The 21,143-nt window shown below is 39.6% G+C and overlaps 1 protein-coding gene across 11 annotated transcripts in view; it reads left to right on the forward strand.

Annotated features, from left to right (window-relative positions):
* LOC149829998 (2-oxoglutarate (2OG) and Fe(II)-dependent oxygenase superfamily protein) overlaps nucleotides 1-21,143 on the forward strand; it is a 191,896-nt gene that overhangs the window by 14,523 nt on the left and 156,230 nt on the right. For all 11 annotated transcript variants that reach the window (XR_016433780.1, XR_016433779.1, XM_090016229.1 and 8 more), the window contains one exon: nucleotides 20,081-20,149. Coding sequence is in view for 9 of the 11 variants with exons in the window: in XM_090016229.1 (XP_089872355.1) it covers nucleotides 20,081-20,149 (69 nt within the window). In the remaining 2 variants the exon portion in view is untranslated. The remainder of the gene's footprint in view (nucleotides 1-20,080; nucleotides 20,150-21,143) is intronic.

Raw genomic sequence — 21,143 nt, forward strand, 5'->3', positions numbered from 1 at the left:
TGGATCCCTAGGCACCAGCTTGACATGGTATCAGAGTAGGGCAAGGATAGGACCCTCTCGAGTCAAGACTGTTGATCGTATTCTTCCGATCTGGTTCTTTTCTTTATCTCCAAATCTGACATCCCTTTTCTGGTTTTCTTATTTCTTTTAATCTTCTCTTCTTAATCCCTTCTAGTTCTCCTTGTTCTTTTTCTGCTCTCGATCTTCTTTGTTTCCTTCAAGTATTCCCTATCTTTCTTTTTAATCAAAGTTCTTTCTCTCTTTTGTCTCCTACCTAGATCTGGACCATATAAATTTCTATATTTTCTTGGGTCATCCCTCTTTTTTTTTTTAAAAGGAAAAGGTCTTCCAAAAAAAAGAAAATTTGGATCATGAGGCATAGTAAATCTGTTATTGCTTTTGATTCATATTTCTGTTTGTTTATTCAGATTTCTGACAGTTATTGAAAGGAAAAGAAGGGGTGACGTCATTACCCTTTACATCATCAGTGATCTGCAGTAGTTACATGTGCAGATCATTGGTTGCCGATCCATTTTCTTTTATTTTCTATTGTCTCGTTTTTTAGCCCCTGTGCTGATGTCATCTTCAGATCTGTTCAATTTGTCCTCTGATTTTTGGTTCTGAATTTCTTTTTGTTCTCGTGTGTGTGTGTGTGTGTATATATATATATATATATATATATATATATATATATATATATATATATATATATATATATATATATGTATATGTATGTATATATAGGGAAAATATTTGCTACTAATGAAGGTAAGGTACTAATGAGCTAGAAACCATAGGTGAAAGTTGTATTGACTCAATCTAACTACATAGAACATGGTTTCTTTGCTAAGGATCAAGCCTTGCATCCTGCTTTTCTAATGTAAAAATGTCATCTTTTGAGTTATGAAATTTTGGCACATTGTAGGCCATTGATTTTTGGAACCCTTTAAAAACCTAATTACTTATCATAATCACATGATTCAAATCAAGTTTCCAACTAAACTGAACCATGTAGATCACATCCGTAACATTTTATTTACAAAAAATTAGAAATTTTTGAATAGTGATTTCTACTCATTAGTTCCTTACCTTCATGATTAGCCAATGTTTACCAATATATATTGTTGATGTTCTGAAAATAAACACAGAAATCGGGGTACAGAGAGGGAGAGAGAGAGAGAGAAAGAGAGAGAGAGAGACGGCTGCTTAGAGAAAAGAAAACTCGTTTAAAATGGATTAGGGCTAATCTCTATATTAAATAGAGATAGTCTAAGGAACAAAATTACACCCAGGTCCCTCATTAAATATTAAGATTCAAATAACCTCTAGTTTAGAAAAACTTATTTACTAAAAGCCTCTTAGTCTCAAAAACTTATTTACTAAAAGCCTCTTAGTCTCAACACTCCCCCTCAAGCTGGAGCATAGATATCAATCATGCTCAGCTTGTCACAACATTTTGAGAGAAATTTGGTCTCGCCAGGGCTTTGGTAAAAACATCAACTACTTGATCTTCGGAAGATACATGATCGGTGCAGATATACCCAGCCTGAACCAAGTCGCGAACATAGTGACAGTCAACTTCAATATGTTTAGTCCTTTCATGAAACACTGGGTTGTTGGCAATATATGTAGCAGCCCTATTGTCACACATCATCAACATAGGTAGGGATACTTTCTCCTGAAGCTCGGTCAAGACTGATTTTACCCACATAATCTCAACTGCAGTCTGGGCCATTGCTCGGTATTTAGATTCAGCACTCGACCTGGCTACAACGGTTTGTTTCTTACTCCTCCAGGTAACAAGATTTCCTCCCACAAACACACAAAATCCAGATGTTGACTTCCTATCTTCAACAGATCCTGCATAATCTGCGTCAGTGTAACAACAACGTCCAAAGATGGATTTCGTTTAAACAACAGACCCTAACCAGGAGATGCCTTTAAGTACCGAAGAACCATCATAGCTGTATCCCAGTGAACTTTTGTAGGTTTGTCCATGAACTGACTAATTTTACTCACAGCTAATGAAATGTCAGGTCTAGTAACAGTCACATATAGCAACTTACCCACCAAGGATCTAAAGCTGACACTATCCACATAGTCAGACTTTTCATCGAACATGTGAGTTTTGGGATCCTTTGGAATATTAGTTGGCTTAGCTCCTAGCATTCCAGTCTCTTTTAATAAGTCCAACACATACTTTCTTTGAGACAACACTAAGCCCTCTCTGTTTCTTGCAACCTCGATACCCAAAAAATATCGAAGGTGACTAAGATCTTTAGTAACAAAGTGCTTCTGAAGATGATCTTTTGTTGCAGAAATATCTTGGGCACTGCTCCCTGTTAATATGATGTCATCGACATATACCACCATAACAACAATTCTAACACTGGTTTTCTTGATAAACAAGGAGTGATCTGAAGCTGACCTGACAAATCCAAAGCTCGGCATTACCTTAAATAATTTGTGAAACCATGCTCGCGGACTCTGCTTCAGGCCATAAATAACCTTCTTCAACTTGCATACCTTCTGACACTCCTCCTGAACCTCGAAGCCTGGGGTTGTTGCATGTATACAGTTTCATGCAAATCCCCATACAAAAAGGTATTCTTCACATCCAACTGAAACAGGGGCCATCCATGGTGCACAACAACAGAAAGAACGAGACAAATAGTGCCAAGACGAGCAACTGGGGAGAAAGTTTCAAAAAATTCAACACCATAAGTCTGAGTGTAGCCTTTTGCAACCAACCGGGCTTTGTACCGTTCAATCGACCCATCCAAGTTATATTTAATGCTATATACCCATTTGCAGCCTACAATATCTGCATCTGTGGAGGATCAACCAAGTCCCAAGTGCCTCGAGACCATAGGGCATCCATCTCATCACGCATAGCCTGCATCCAGTTGGAGTCGACTAGAGCTTGACTGTGATGAAGCGGAACAGAGGAGACAGACAAAGCAGAAATAAAATTCTTCATAGATGCCCCAAGATTAGCTTCTGATACAAATTGCGAGATGGAATAAAGAGTGCACTGTCTCTTTCCCTTGCGCAGAGCAATGGGAAGATCAACATCAGATGTAGAGACAACAGTTTGCTCAGAAATACTTACCTGAGGAGAAGGAGGTGATGGCGGCATGGAGGTAGGAGGTACCCTGTGAGTGTATACTATGGGAGGGTTTCAGAAGCGAGACACACCCAACGTTGGAACCAAGGACTTAGGAGGAAGCGACTCTAACGGAAAGGGAGGAATCAGCAGAGGAAGGATATCACCAAGGCTCTCCTGTAGTCTTAGAGTAGTACTTGAAAAATAAGGAATAGACTCAAAGAAGGTAACGTCCGCAGTAACATACTCTTTATGAGATATAGGGTCGTAGCAACGATATCCTTTTTGGTTCTTAGGATACCCAAGGAAAACACATTTAATAGACTGCGCAACAAGTTTATCTCGATCCGGACCCAGCTTATGCACAAAACACACACATCCAAAAACTTTAGGGGAGATAGGGAAGAGAGGAGCCTCTGGATGGAGAATTTGAATAGGGATCTGGTCTTCTACAGAGCTTGATGACATGCGATTTATAAGAAAACCGGCTGTCAAAACCGCATCGCCCCAGTATGAAGCAGGCATATTGGATTGAATCATAAGGCACCAAGCAACATTAAGGATTTGTCTATGTTTCCTCTCAGCCACCCCATTTTGCTGGGAGGTATGGGGGCATGTAAATTGAGGTTGAATCCCATTAACAGAATAGAATTGAAGTAAGTCTTTGGATTTGAACTCAAGAGCATTATCAGTGCGAACAATTTTAACACAAACATCAAATTGAGTTTTTATCTCTGCAATTAAAGATTTAAGAATGACAGGACCTTGAGACCGATCTTTTAACACGAACACCCACGATAACCTTGAGAAGTCATCAACAATAACTAGATAATAACGACACTGAGACCTATTCGGAATCCTACTCGGACCTCACACATCGACATGAAGAAGATCAAACAATCCTTGAATTGACGGACTCTGACTAGAGGGGAAAGAGCTTCGACAATGTTTTCCCAATTGACATATTTCACACTGAAAAGAAACTGAGGGAGGTATATGAGGAATGACACGACGAAGTTTTGTCACTGGAAGGTGACCCAAACGATGATGCCACAATAGAGGACTTGAGGATGATGTAAGAGCAGAATAGGCCAAAACTTCTGGTTGGTGTAGGTAATACAGACCACCTTCCTCATAGCCGCCACCAATCCTTCTCCCCGTCAGCAAGTCCTGAAAGGTGCACCCCATAGGATAAAAAATCACTCTACAATTCAAATCTTTTGTCATTCGACTGACGGATAATAAATTCTGTGGAAACAAAGGAGCATGAAGAACATGCGACAATTGAAGGGTAGGGGTAATAGACATGTTTCCCTGCACTACAATTGGGGAAGAGCTACCATCAGCAAGACGTACCCCTTTTTGACCAGTCATAGGTTTTAAACTCAAAAAATTACTCGAATTTCCGCACAAGTGACCAGAGGCTCCAGAATCAATGATCCACCTATCACCTTGACCAGATAGGCCATCACCTGCCGAGCACACAACCTCCGCAACAGAAGACTTCGAAGTGGATGATCGTAAAGCAAGGAGCTCGTCATATTCAGCCCTGCTAAGAGTTACATAATCATTGGAGGAATCTGTATCTGATTTAACCACTTGAGCCATAATATAAACTAATTGGCTTGATTCACAAAATGCGGGAGCAACCACACACGCACACCCACAATCAACTACGAACCCGACTATATCAAGTTTTGACTTCACCAATGAAATCTGAGAAACACGACCTTCGACTATTCAGATCCAAACTTCAAAAATAGTTTTAAAGAAACTTGACCAAAACCTTCCACCTTAACCACAGATGTATATAGGTTGCAAATCAAGATCACACATCCAACACGATATAGCGTGTGTTATAACCCCACATCAGGCAAGTCCACGACTACACAAGCTGTCACACCAGAAATGAAGTCTTGACAACAGTACTAATTGAAATGAATGTTTCCACACAACAATACTAATTGAAACAAAACTTTCCACAAGCCAATACTACGACTAGCAGCAGTACCAACAAAATTTCACAACACAGCAACATATGTTTCCACACAGCAGGAATCACGCCTGCGGCTGTTTTTAAAAAAAAAAACTGCTGTTAACAATTTGTTTTCACAACACTCCTGCTACAACTGAAAAGAAATATTTCACGACACAGCCTGCTGCTCACGCCTGCTGCTTCCACGAACATAAATTAGAAAAGCTGCTTGTCTGGCAGGAGCAGTTAGTGCACGTCACCTTGTGTTTGGTGCCTGCTGCTTCCACGAACAGAAATTGCTGTTAACATTCTGTTTTCACAGCACTCATGCTACGACTGAAAAAAATTTATCCATAACACAGTCCACGAACAGAGAACTGATATTAACATTCAGTTCTGATCACGTCTGAAATCAAACAACTCGGTTCCACGAACACAGCCTGCTGTTTCCACGAACAGAAAACAAAAGAAATTCCACGACACAGCAGGAATCACGACTGCTGATATTTATGTTTTGAGAAATGAACAACCAAATAAGATCTGAGAGGAACTCGACACTCAGATTCACGACCCACGATAACATGCGCACACAGATGCATAGAGATCACGACCGCTGCTCCCATATAGATCACAACATCCAGAACTTGGAAGAAGATTGATCACGCTCCCAAGATCAACTGCTTTGATACCATGTTGATGTTCTGAAAATAAACACAGAAATCGGGGTAGAGAGAGAGAGAGAGAGAGAGAGAGAGAGAGAGAGAGAGAGAGAGAGAGAGAGAGAGAGACGACTGCTTAGAGAAAAGAAAACTCGTTTAAAATGGATTAGGGCTAATCTCTATATTAAATAGAGATAGTCCAAGGAACAAAATTACACCCAGGTCCCTCATTAAATATTAAGATTCAAATAACCTCTAGTTTAGAAAAACTTATTTACTAAAAGCCTCTTAGTCTCAATATATATATATATATATATATATATACTGATTGTTTATTTCGTTGTCTGTCTACTTTATACATTCTCTATGTTGTCATCAAGTTCCATAAACTCTTCCTTTTTGAGTCAGTTGGTGATTGACAAACTTACCCATTCTAATTTCATTACAACTTCAAATCTAATGGGGTTTGATTTTTAGAACTTCTAAAATCAAACCGTAGTAAGCTCCAAACTCAAACTAACCAAACCTGACCAGACTGGACCAGGCGTTCCTCAATGGATATGTCAGCACAGGTACAACCCAATCTGAGTTCTTCAAGCTTCTCCTCTCCAACAACCAGCTGCTATGATACCATGAAACAAACTTGCAGATTTAGTTTGGTTAGGGTTTTAGCAAGAAGCACAAAAGAGGGAAGTCCTCGTTGTTCACTTCCATTAAGAAAACGAGAGTCCCCTTATTTAATATAGGTCGACTCTCTCAAATATACAAAGTAAAAGGAAACTAAAGAAAATATAGGACTAAATTACCCCTTTGCATTAAGGTAATGTACAAAATAATGTTTATCCTAAAGGGGTAGTACAAGAAAAAGTAAAACACCATATTACATGAGTCTCAACACTCCCCTTCAAACTTGGAATGATGTAACCGAATCATTCCGAGTTTGGAAAGAAAGGTATTGAAATGCCAACGAGAAAGACTCTTTATAAACACATGTAATCTGATTCTTTGAGATCACATGCTCCAAAGCAATAACTTTATCTTCATAAGCTCTCCTTCTATAATGACAATCTATTTAAATGTGTTTGGTTCGCTCATGAAATTCTGAATTTTTTGCAATATAAATAACACTCATATTGTTACAATATAACTGAGTCTTGTCTATACTGGAGATTCCCAATTCATCCAATAACCATAGTATCCAAATAATTTTGGCAGTAACTTGAGCCATAGATCTGTATTCTGCTTCCATTGTGGATAAAGCAACCCTTTGCTGTTTTTTGTTTTTCCATGAAATCAATGCGCTTTCAAGGAAAACACATAAGCCAATAGCGGAGAGTGTAATAAAGTATGCGAAAATATAAAGAATGCTTAATGCATTCACAATGTCCTACAATAGACAAGTACAAGAGAGAGATATAAGAGAGAAGTCCACTATGGGACAATACAAACAACCCTTAATGAAGGCAAAAACTAAAAAATAATAATGTTCTTATTGAAATGGAGCTCAAGAGCTTGAAGAATACAAGGGGAAAGACCCCTATTTATACTAGTGAGGAAAGGCCAAAAAGGAGACCCATTGGGGGCTCATAGGGACGTTGGGAGCCCCCAACGATCATAAATAAGACCCCCAATGGTAGCTAAATAGAAAATGGAAAATGATAAATTAAAAAAGGTATTTGACAAGAAATACTTGTTTCTAAAACAACTATGTAAAAAAACAAAAATACCCCTATCATATATATATATATAGTACATATATTTTAACACCCTCCTCAAACTTTACGGGGAGATGACCGAAAGTTTGCCAAGTAGGAAAATAAAACGGAGAGCAGGAAGGGCTTTAGTGAAGAAGTTCGCCAGTTGATATTCAAATGACATATGACAAGGTGATTGTCCTTCTCATATATTCATCACGAACATAGTGGCAGTCCATCTCTATGTGCTTGGTGCGCTCATTGAATGTGTGATTGTTGACGATATAAATGACACTTTTGTTGTCGCAACACAACTTCGAAGGTCCAGAGATGTCTACACCCATATCTTTGAGAAGACTTCGTATCCATATAAGTTCCATTGCCGTGGTTGTCATAGCCCTGTATTCAATTTCAGTAGAGGATAACAAGACTTTTTGTTGCTTCTTGCATCTCTAGGCAATTAAATAATCTCCTAAAAATACACAAAGACCACTAGTTGAGATTCTATGATTAGGGTTACCTCCCCAATCTGCATCAGTATAAGCAAGTAAATTTAAGGAAGAGGTTGAGGATGAAAATAACCCTTTAGTGATGGTATTTTTGATGTATTTGGCAATTCGTAAAACGCCACTATTATCCACAGTTGTAGGAGCATACTGGCACTGGTTAGCAGAGTGAACAACATGGGCAATGTCTGGTCTGGTAATGGTCAGATATGTGAAAGAATCAATAAGGTGTTTGTAGGGTGTGGGATCTTCGAAAAGAAAACCATCCTCCAGCCTTAATTTAGGATTGATCACTTCAGGAGTCTCTACCTTCTTGTCATCTGAAATCCTAGATTTGGAACATATATCTGCAACAAGCTTCATTTGCGAAAATATATACCCTCTTGGAGAGTATGCAACTTCAACGCCTAAGACATATCTTAGGAATCCTAAGTCAGACATATCAAGGTTATCTTTTAACATATTTTTAACATTGCAAATTGTAACATTCGTAAAAAATCCTACCTACTAAAACTTTCCCAAACCACAAATTTTGAGAAAAATTTAAAACTTTTTATTTATATAAACAATTCACATAGTTCCCGAAAGTAATATGCTAACAAGTTTATCTATGGCCATATTCCAACCGTTCTTGTAACGACCCCAAATTATACCCTTTAAAAATGCGGAATATTATTTTTTTTTCAATGCGGAAACCTTCCCAGAGATCCGAGGTCCTCACAGTTCCAATTTCCATTGGATAGCCCAATCACCACAAACGAACTTGCAATCATCATCCATAAGAACCAAAACAATTTCTTTATTTATGAGTAAGAGTAAATTGTAGAGACAATATTTTATTCGACTGAAAGTAAAGTAACAACTGAAAAAGCAAGAAGGATTGAAGAAAGAGCCACTATGTCCTCTGCTGAAGTTGTCAAGCCCAAGTATGACTCTTATCCATCCCCAGTAGCTAGTCCAACCTCACTGTTCACCATATCCTGTGAAAAACCAACAAAGTCGGGTGTCACAACCGAAATTCTGAGCACAACTACTTCTAAAGAAATCATGTGAGACCAAGAACATGGATAATATTTCATGTAATGATTTGAGTGAGTGCAGATATAAAAATTTGCAGAATCTAAATAACCATTCATGCAACCAGTTACATATGCTAAGCAGAAAGAAACAGTAAGACATGAGCATAGACAAGAACTAAGTAATAAGATCTTTCAGCATGCTTCTTAGGAAGTAAGTAACATACACCCGTCATTCTATCATGATTTATAGAACAATTCAATTATGCATGATCTAGTGCATTGCAGGAAAATGCATGATTAAGTGCAATGCATGATTCCTTTTTGTTATCTTTCATTTAAGTTCCATCTTTTCATATGCATGCCCTATTAAATGCACACAACTTTAAGTTCCTCTTTTTAATTACCGTTGCACGCGGATACACCAAACGGGTACAATCCCCGATGTCAAGTAGGTTCTCAGGGTAGCTTAACACACGATTTGAATTTTATTACTGGGTTCTAACTTAGCCCTCAACCAAATCACCTTCGGAACATTAGACCTCCACATCTAATGTCGGGGACACAAGGGACACCCCACGCCCACAAGTGTCACTTCCTTGATACCATAAACAATAACTGTGTCAAACACACCACTCCCGGGTAAAGTGACAGACTCTCCCTAAAACCGTGGCCAGGAGAAAGAACCTCAATATCGGGTTCAGGGGACAAAATTACAGCACACGGAGTTTTTGAATCCTCACAGTCTCCCCAAGACTGGATCTCTAAGATTCTCATACTTCAGATGAGACATCCTAGAATGTATATTACACTATTCTTATTCATTATATTTTTATTACAGTTAATTCTTTAAGTTTGCAACACCATATGCAAAAGTAAAGTTAAACCCGCATCCTCCCTTGCGGGGACCCTTACGGGACTCCAGCCCGTATAAACAACTAGAACAGTGTAGTAATGTGCCAAACCATCTTATGTGGTTTAAGTGATGCAGTTCAAAATATATATGAAAGGAACCCAACTCACGGCTCTCCAGGCCGATGATGATCCATTAAGGACATCGATGCATCAAATAATAAAACCAAGTAGTGTTTCATTCATAACACCAGGCCAAAGTGCCAAAAGCATGTGCATGTTGGAAAGTGAGGATCTCCACATTCACCTGTGCAGGAAAGAGAAAAACGAGAAGAAGAAGAGGCTGTAAAAACTCGTTCTTTTAACTCCAGCGTGTTTTACATTCTATAAGAGGTTTAATATATAACTATTACATAACCTTTTTAGGGTACTAAAATACCCTCTAATAATATACGAATTTACAACAGACATCCATCACTTTGGATCTGGATCCGATCCATTACAGAAATCGGGTCCAGACCCGACTTAAATTAGAGGACCCAAAACGACTTCTTTTCAGCCTCCCTCAAGTTGTGCATGGTCCTGGACAATGAACAACTTGCCTTTTAGAAACCAGAATTTGTCTTTCGTAGGACAACGGTAGGGGAGGGGCTGAGCCCCCTCCCTGCTCTTTGTTTTGACAGGAGAGGGGGTTGAGCCCCTCCCTGATTCTTGTTACGGTAGGGGAGGGGGCCGAGCCCTCCCTGTGCCTCTATTCTCGTTAGGCAGGGGCATCGCCCCTGCCTTCGCTGTTTTTCGGCAGGCCGGGGCAAGCCCCCTCGCCTCGCTTTTCCCTGGCATCAGGCGGGCCTCCGTTCGTTGTTGAAAGGCAATGTGCGACCTCCTGCTTCCCCCTTAGTGGCTTGCAGGGAAGGGCCTCGCTTCTTTGCTCTTCTGGGAAGCAGGGCGACGCCTCGGCATTCCTCGTGCCTTCATAAGGCAGGGGCGCAACCCTGCCTCCTCGTTGTTTGCTGACAGCATGTCAGCAGGGGCTCGTGGCCTTGCCCCTGCTCTTTGCGCTTATAGCAGGTGCGCATGCGCACGATGCCCCTGCTTCTACTTCCCTTACGTCAGGATGACGTCAGTGCCCCTGACTTCCTATTTTGGTATTGCTTGCTAAGATCGTTACTTTTGCAGCTCGTACGACGGATCCCGCTCGCGCTCCGCGACCCGAGCTGCCAATCGCGTACATCCACGGACGACAGCAAGCTTGCAACTCTCAAAGGTAGGGGAAGATTGCACAGAAGACTTGGACGATTGAATTAAGTTCAATTAACTAAAAAGAGACCATTAAATAAATATATATATATATATATATTTATACGAGTACGCATTTAACTCAAGGACGCGGTTTCGCGATCCTTGTCCTTTACTTTGCCGTTGCGCATCGCGCACAGGTTTTATGTTGCACTCCTGTTTACAGTTCCTTTACTTTGCCGTTGTGCATCGTGCAAAGGTTCTGCGTTGCACTCCTGCTTACCGTCTTTACTTTGCCGTTGCGCGTCACTTCTGCTTACCGCCTTTACTTTGCCGTGGTGCTTTGCGCCTAGGCTCTTGCCTTTGCATATGTGTTGGTATTGCCTTGCTATTGCAGATGACGTGCAGGTTCTTGCTCTTTGCGTATGCCTTAAAGGCATCCTCGTGGAGGATGCAAGGGGCATTTACCCCTCTCTCTCTTGCGACAAGAGTTCAGGCGGGAGCGAGCGGCACATCCTCGTCTAAGGAGAGGGATACCTCGCAAGGATCCTGGCCCTTCGTGCGTGCAGTCCTGCAGAGTCGACTTGAGATTTCAGGGAGCTACGCAAAAACATCAAAGAATGCTCCAAATCGAAGCATTTGGAGGGATGTGACTGGTTGGTTCTGCTCGCCTTTTTGGCATATCTCGGGTGATCCCGATTTGGGGGTTCGAGCGAACTTCTTAGCAGGTGTCCTGTTGAGAAACCCGTATCCCATCTATCGAGGCCGGTGTCGAGTCATGCGAGGCATGTCGATACCCCGATAGCGGATGTGATTCGAGAAAATCACATGCATAATGTTGGCACAAGGTACTGCTGTTTCAAAAGATAAAGTAAAGTTGATAAACTTTACATATTTGTGAAACACTCCTGTTGAGGCTTCTATTGAGGAGCTATACCCCTTTCATCCTAAAGTACTTATAGTCGTGCACGACACGTCTAGTACTGCGATGATCGGATGAGACGGTCGTGCGACCTCGAACAACGCTAAATGCAAAATGTGGTAATCACATAAATGGCCTCACATTCGCCTTCACAGCATAGAATGGGTCGTTGGTTAAGCAACCCCTAACATACCTATTCGCTTCTGGTTGTCTGTCAAGGGAGAGGACAAAGCGATACAAACTCCAATGGACAGGTTGTTAACAACCACCCTACGGGCAACGATCCGGCCTCCCAAGTCCTTGGAGTTAGGGGAAAGGGGCTACATTAGTTAGCTCAACACTTCTGCAGAAGTTGGATGCGTCCGTGACACAACCTCCTTTGGGGAATCCTCTCTCGGCTAAAACCGTCCCTTTGAAGCGAACTCAACTAGCTATTCGGGTTATTGAAAATACATAGAATAACAGACGCCTGAACTAGTTTCAGTTGGTTCTACGTTTTGCCTGCGCGTACCCGCAGGTTCGTAATTATCGAAACATAAGGTCTGTTCACACTGGTCGTTGAGTCATGAGATTCGCTTGCACTGCTGCTTTGCTTGCACTACTGCTTCTCTTGCACTACTGATTCACTTGTACTACTGCTTCGCTTGCACTACTAATTCGCTTGCTTGCTCGATAGTTCAATATGCTACTCGTTGAGCTGTGCACGCCTGTTAAGGCGTTACTCTAGTTGGTTAAACTGCTTACACAGTTCTTTGCGGAGTAATAAGGAGCTCCTCATACTAGTTAAATACTTATAATAATAGCATTATGCCAGTTGCTACATATTAGCATGTGACTTGCTTTATCCCTTGGTCGAACTGTTTGGTGCTTATTGTAGCGTAGCACTTGTTGGCTTGCATCTCTTATGATTGATGTGATTGCATACAACTCGTAATCTACGAACTTGTGGCAACTAGGATTGATGTGGCCGCTTGTCTTATAATCTGCTTACATATTGTGATATAACTGTTGCCGTATGATTGCTTATGAATGGCTTGTGATATAATGGTTTATGCCTTACGATTAATTTAATTACTTGTTCATGGACTGAGCCATTTTATGATAATTATATGTTTTACGAGCATTGTTATGAGTGCTTGTCTTATTCAGTTGTTTTGTTTGGCTGACGGGTAGAGTTAGTTACCCTTCGCCTATAGAATCAACTGAATTGCCATATTTGCACGTTCTCATGTGTCGTTTACACATGCTTTGAGGGCCTATTTGAGGATTGCAATATTCCTTGTGGCAATAACACGATGCGTAGGATATTATGCTTCTATGTGAAGTGATACGATGCACATTGCTAATATGCATGCTTGTGCCCATATTGTGGCTACTGACCTCGAGAGCAGTCAACTGTTCGGAGCAGTCGATTGTATAGATGCGTGTATCACCGAGTAGGGTGTCTGACGAGCACCTGATCTCCAAAGGATTATCTGCGAGGGCGTGTATGATCAAGACCAGGTACCCGGCTAGAGTGGTAGATTCTCTGTGAGGATGTACACTGTCCACGAACGGGTAGCCGCAAGGACGGTGAACTCCTGTGAGGAAGTGTATGGTCCAAGACCAGGTATACCATCTAGGGCGGAATTCCTTGTGAGGTTATACATGTCCCAGACCAGGTGATCTGGGCGTTGATCTTGTTGTTTGTATTAGTGGCTATCGACTCTGAGAGCGGTCATTTGTGTGGATGCGTGTATCACAATGATTTTCATTGGATATGGCATTTGTTAGAGACTGATCTCCCAAAGGTTTCGCTGTGAGGTTATACATTTCCCAGATCAGGTGACCAGGCTAGAGTGAGAGATCTCTGTGAGGATGTACACTGTCCACGAATGGGTAGCCGCAAAGACGGTGAACTCCTGTGAGGAAGTGTAGGGTCCAAGATCAGGTATACCCTCTAGGGCGGTAATTCCTTGTCCGGTCGTATATCTCTCGGACCGAACGATCCGACGTGGATCTTGCGTTTTTGCTTACCATAAAAAGTTATGGTGAGCTGTGACGATCTTCTGAGATTGTTTGTGATAGCCAACTATGAATTCATAGTTTCGACTTTCTGTTTTAGCATGATTACATGCTTGACTCAGGTGTGAGAATCAGATCGTTAGCGATTTGAGTTAGTGATCATGTTTTGGACCTTCTACGGAAGGGTGAGCTTTTCTGAGAAAGTATGACGCCTTAGTGCGTCATAACCGATGACGGTTAGCCGCGTAAGACTTTGAGAGATGAGGATAGATTAAGGTCGTTCAGGACAAAGCGTTGGTTAGAAGTAGCGAGTGACAAACTATGTCCTGGTGGTGATTAGATGCATAGACCTCGTTCTAGGAACGAGGACAAGCTTGTTGCGTAGTAGTTTACAACTTATGATCAAATGGATCGTATGATGCGTTGGTCAGTTGCACTGCTTACTTGCTTTGAACTGCTTACTTGCATTGAACTGCTTACTGTTTGCACTACTTACGCATTTGCACTGCTTACTCGCTTGCACTACTTACTCGCTCGCACGCCTTATTCGCTTGTACTGCTTACGTGTTTGCACTATTCACCTGCTTGCATTGCTTACCTGTTTAACTGCATATCTGCTTTAAACTGCGTTGCCTACTGAATTAAATGTACTTAATTCAGTTTCCTTTTAGTCTCTCTCATGCACCTACTAGTTTTTCGCGAAACTAACCCATTCTATGGGTACAGGTGATGTTTAGGTACTCTACGGGCGATGACACGATTGTAAGATGGCTTCAAGACTTCTTCTTCCTGATCTTAGCTCGCATCCTGGACGCTTGGGTTTGTATCGGATTTCCCTTAGGATATCCGAATTTTTTTGCGTTTTGGTTCTTTTAGCTAACAAGCCCAGAGTTGTCAGCTTGCCTTATGATTTATCAAAGAAAAATCTTCCGCTGATTTCATAAACCAACTCTGAAGGAAAGAGATATTTCTAGTCTCTTGCCTGTTTTTCTGAAAAGGTTCGCAAGTTTGAAATTTGGGGCGTTACATATATATATATATATATATTTCAGCCCTTTTGATCTAGGCAGAACTGAGTCTGCATAAAAAAAAGAAGAAATATATGTATATAAATAAGCTAGCCTGGGTTAACATGGCTCAGCTCCAGCCGACGCAGTCGGCTGGACAGTTTTGGGTACTCATCAGACCTAGCTGACTGGGTCAGTTGGGTTGAGTCCCTGTCAGAAAATGGGCCCAGCCGACAGTCGGCTGGGCAGTATCTGTAAGAAGATGCAACCCACAATTCGAATCCTCAAATGATTCTCACAAAAGATCTCCCACAAGAACCATAAAGTTTCATAAGCAAAGCTCACTCACAAGAATCAATAAGATTCATAAAAACACCACCCAAGAAAGAATGCAAATATAATTTCATTCAAGTGGGATATAACCCACACAAAAAGATACATTTACAATGGGGTGAGACCCCACATTTATACAAGTAATAAAGAAGAGGGAGAGGGAGTCGTTGGGCTCCCAACGGCTCTATTTATTGCTGTTGGGAGTCCAACGACTCTCTTAGTGCTTTATGCTTTTTGACCAAGTCAAAAAAGGCATAAAGCCTATTATATGTCCAAAAAGTAAGAAATGATGCTTTATGCTTTTTGACTTAGTAAAAAAGGCATAAAGCCTATTACATGTCCAAAACTGAAAAAAAGAAAAGCTAACTAAACTAAAAAAGATAAACTAAACTAAACAGATAAGATTACATATGATAGTGGTGTATTACATATGAGATTAGCTATGAGATTACAATTTTAACATGTGTGAACGAGTACATGTATTTTAACAGTACCTTGCATGTAAAAAAAAAATTGACTCCAGCTAACAACCACAGAGAGAACGCTTCAATAGAAGTCAATCTAGCTACAAAATTAGATCTCATAAGCCTTTATGAAATTGATAAATGGAGCCAGCACCCATATGCGCTAGTTTATATCCACTTGCGAAAAAACAAAAATAAGTTCAACGTCATTTAGGGAAGACATTAGGTCCCAAGTTGCATTCAAGGGTTATCTTCTTCTCTAATTAGCAGGTTCCCACTCATCGATGCCCTTAGCTTCATCGTATGATCGGGTTCTAACTTTTCTGCAATATGTTTCTGTGAAAAACAAATTAAAGTTCCCATCATATGATCAGGCCTACTGCATCATCACGTTTTTTTTTAAGTGTCATTAAGAAACCTATTTATTGAATACTATAAATTTACAGACTCGTTATGCAATAAATTCAATGCATTTCTAACCTTTCTTTCCTTATAATAGCTAACAAACCTACACTTTCTAAAGCTGCTAAGCCCAGCTGACACAGTCTGCTGGGCAGAGTTACAAACTAATAGGCCCAGCCGACTGTCATCGGCTGTGCAATTGTCAAAAGCAAAAAAGAAAAAAAAAACTGGGTCGGTATGCAGCCTGCCAGGCCCAGCCGATTCTGGGTTCGGCTGGGCAGGTGTGCAATCTGTCAAGCTCAGCCAAACTAGGTTCGGCTGAGCATACAAAAAAGAGAAAGGAATTTCTGGGCAGGCATACAGCCTGCCAAGCCCAGCCGCTCTGGGTTCGGCTGGGCAGGTATAGGGCCTGTTAGGCCCAGCCAATCCGGGTTCGGCTGGGCATGTAGGCAGTTTGTCAGGCTTAGCCGAACTCGGTTCGGCTGAGCAAAGAAAGGAAAATCTATGGGCAGATCTGCAACACTGGTACAAGTTGGATAGATTTACATTCTGTCAAGAATCACACTGAAACATAAAAAAAAATGTGGCAGGTTCAAGAATCACGTAGAGACAGAAATTGAAAAGAAAAGACTGGGCAGTTTACAAAATAAATAGTGAATATGCAAGGTGACATGTATGCTTAGGTTAAATACTCATGCCTATGCATATTAGAAGTCCAGAATCGCCCAGGTTAAGTGCTCATGTTCATGACCACAACCATATGCATATGCAGTCTTACATATATGTGCAACTTTGTACAAAGGTACAAATTTACAAGTATGCTCGAATTTTATGCTCGTGAATATGCACGCTAGATGGTCAGAATTACATATGTAAATGTTTATGATTATGTTCGGAATTTCATATGTCAAATACACATAGTTATGTTCAGCTTCACATGTGTAGAATGCTTATGTTATTTTCAGATTCACTTATGCAAAATGCTTACATATGCATGAAATGAATACACGAACCCCGAAACGTGTGTTTGTTGTTGCATTCGCATGATCACACATATGATTGTACATTGAGCACAAAATGAATCTTGAAAAGAAAGATGTATCTTTGCAATCATGTGATCATATACATATGAAAATTGTTATTCTTGTACATTCTTATTTGGTTGCGTGAATGTGCATGTGCATGTGAGAGCATGTTGAATGATTTCATAAGTGGCATGCTTGTTATGGTTTTTGCATTAGATGCATCGGTGGTAAAAAGTGAACCATTATCGGTCGTGTGGGCCACGAGCAAGTGTTGCTCCATGTTTAGTTTTTATGCATCGCAAAGATCAACTTAATGTTTATTGAATTTTAAATTAATTGCACTGTTCATGTTGAAACGGGCTGAGGTCTCGTGATGAGTTTCGCATGCTGATTTGCGAAACGAATGATGTGTTTTGCATGTTGATTTGCAAAATGAGTATTGTGAAATAAATTATTCTTTTGATAAAAAGATAAAAAGAAAAAACAATGTAATTAATGTTTTTCCCGGATATCCCTTCTTTAGTGTGAGAATCCTAGACTACGGTTTTGGGGAACCGTGAGGATACTAAAACTCCGTGTGCATTTGTGCCCCTGAACCCAACTAGGCGGTTCACCTCTCGGCTACGGTTTTAGAGAGATTCCGCCACTTTGCCTGAGGGTGGTGTGTAAAAACAACTGTTATTATTGGTATACCAAGAAAGTGACATTAGTGAATGCTGATTTCCCTAATGTCTCAATATTAGATGTTGATTTTTAATGTTCAGATGGATTGTGTTGATTCCTGATATCGGTTGATGGTCAAGTGTGAGACCTAGTAATAAAATACAAATTGTGTGTTAAGCTACAACTGAGAACCTAACTTAAACTCGGGAATTTGTTGTACCCATTTTTTAGTATCCCCTAGTTTTAATGAAAGTGAAACTAAAATTGTGTGCATTTAATAGGGACATGCATAAAAAAGAAAACTCTGATAATAACTTAATAAGTTATTTATGCATGCGCATTGATTCCATGCATATTTACTACTTTGCATTATATCATGCATCTTTACTGCTCCCTTGCATGTGATATATTGTGTTGCATGATTATTTCTCATAATGCATGAATGATTGTTCATATTATATGTTAGTGTTATGTTTCCTCTAAAATGTTGCTTGAATCTAATTTATGATTTTTTTACTTATTTGATTCATTAGAGGAATTCGTACGCAGGATCTATAATTTTGACACCTTACATTTTATGTTTTTTACAACCTCCGATGAGTGATGAGACAGGCTGCTACTGCGTGCTACGGGGACCACAGGATTACTGAACATTCTACTTTGGGACAAAGTGTTTCCATATTGTGTCATACTTGTCTTTCCTTTGCTTGTTGTCATTAAACTTTATTGATTGATAAATAAAGTTATTTTAGGTTTGGATAATGGTGGTGTAACACTGTAAGTTCCCTTTTAGTTGTGGATGTGTTATGACTGTAAGACTCAAGGGTCTTTGGGTTTATTTTCGCAATTGTTCTTAAAAAAAATCACTTTTTCCATGGGCATGAGTTGGGCTCGTTATAGTATATCATGATTATGCAATTGATGTATTATGCTGACTTGTATGCTGAATGAATGAGGGTTATGTATGCTTAAGTTCTGTGCAACTTGCATTGTTATTGTACCTATCAGACTCTATGAATCTGAATCTAAATAAATCATTCAGGTGATGAGTAGTGGTATTATGAGCGATGTCGGGATGCGACGGAGGAGCCAAAAACGACATTTTCTTTAGGATCTCGGGGAAACACTCGACTTAGATTTTTCCTGTCATAAACAATTTATTTTAAGTTGATGTATTAAGACCATTACATTTTTAATTGAATTAGATAGTTTGTTCACTTATATGAATGGTTTGGAATTCCGATTATGGGTCATATGTATGTTTCAAATTCAAATTCTTTTTAGTAGAATTGAATTACGAAAGTGAACATGGACCCAAGTCCAAGGGATTAGGATCCAGCCCCATGAGGTTAAAAATATTTGTGACCTGCCCAAGATTTGTAACCAAAGGCCAATTAGAATTATTCTGCTGTATTTGATTTTTTATTATTGGGTAGTCTCTTTCTAGAGCTGGATTCTATGGAGTTATTAAACGCTAGCGCTTACTCACAAGCTCTCTCTAGAATATAGTTCTGTAGAGCAATGCCTTATGGAGTTATCCTTGGTCATCTTTTTTCGAACGTGTTCTAAGGGGCTATTAAATGTTAGCATTTGCGCACAAGCCGACTCTTTAGAGCTTAGTTTGGTTAAGGCAATGCCATAGATGAAGCCTTGCATTAAATTGCGTATTAAAAAAAATGGCTAAATTTTTGGGTTAAAATTTTGCAGCGTTACACACACACACACACACACACACACATATATATATATATATATATATATATATATATATATATATATCATGTTTCCTGTCTCACATAGACTTTAGAAAGTCTCATTTCCCATGTTGGCAACCCCGGGCCTAGTTACTCTTAAATATGAAATCTGATGGATGGTTGCATAAACCAATTGAAACTGTTATAAGAAAGAAAGGAAATTACTGTCAAGCTTAAAGATGTCAGAAAAGTTTATATTGAAGATAAATGTCGATAAAGGAGAAAATGCTTTCATGTGTTACCATGTATGCATCACATTAGAGATAATTCTTAATCTTTCTCCCTTCACCTAGCATGTTTTGTGGATTGAAAACTAGTTTAACTTTAACTAATTATTTAAGCGAGGATATTTAACATTAATTGATATTTTATCTTGATTGTTTAAAATTGATATTTTATATTTATCATTTACTTCTAATAAAATGGTTCCCTAATTCATATTTTTGATGCCTATATGTGAAGCATTCAAGTCTCTTGGAAAGTTGATCTTTGATGTGGGAGTGATTTTGGCATATCATTGTGATAAATACGGTATGTTTTCTTGCGATTAACATATTCTCCTATGTTTTGAACAATTCTATGTGATGTCTCTATGAAGCACTGCTATTTTCTCGTTCTGGGATTTCTTAATGCTATTCCCATGGGTATGTATTTATGGTCATCTTGGATTATGAAGTTTGGACTTACTGCTACATTTACTTTTATCTCCAGTTTCTTTCATCACGGTTAACTGACCCTTTAGTATGAACCAGCATATGCTTTTAGTTTTTACAGCACTAAATTCTAGACCTTAGATGTTCTGTGAACATTTAAACAGCTCAATTCATTCTTGTGTGAAGGGAAACAAAAATGGCATGTAGCTTTATTTTTTTTTGTTAATTTTGCTTTTCAAGCTGGAGATTTCTAACAGTTCATTATTTTAAAAAAAGGAAAAAACTTGGCTATAATTTGTTGCCTTTTCCAAATGTGCTGCAATATATCAAGGCAGTCTATGGGACTAATTGACAAAAAGGCAACAAGAAAGTTCTAGAAAGAAAAAGGTTTTCCCTATTGGGGACTATGTTGAATATGGGCCCACTTAATTGGAGAATTTAAACTGTCTTATATGAGCTATTTGAATCTGAAAATTTAATCACCAAAGGAATTCTACCATACACGCAGCTTGTCCATTGCCATAAATTTAACCATTGACTATATAAGCCACATATTTAGGACTAAACTAGAATCTTCTCATGTTGATTCATTTTATCCCTTGTCAAACAGTATAAAGCTTGAGTAAAATCATTATGACATGTGGAGAAACCAAGTATTTGTCCATAGTTATGTGGATCCAAATCTATGTCACATGGGTGCGGGTGCGGCACTTTCAAAAACCTTGGGTGCGGGGGTGCGGGAGGGAAAAAATGTAATTAAATAATATATATATATATATATATATATATATATATATATATATATATATATATATAGAAGGGGGGTCCAGGGGTTCCCCCCGGCGCGGGTCAGCGGACGGGGGTCCAGGGGG

This window comes from Nuphar pumila, chromosome 8, assembly GCF_984573655.1.
Source record: "Nuphar pumila chromosome 8, dmNupPumi1.hap1.1, whole genome shotgun sequence".
NCBI lineage: Eukaryota > Viridiplantae > Streptophyta > Magnoliopsida > Nymphaeales > Nymphaeaceae > Nuphar > Nuphar pumila.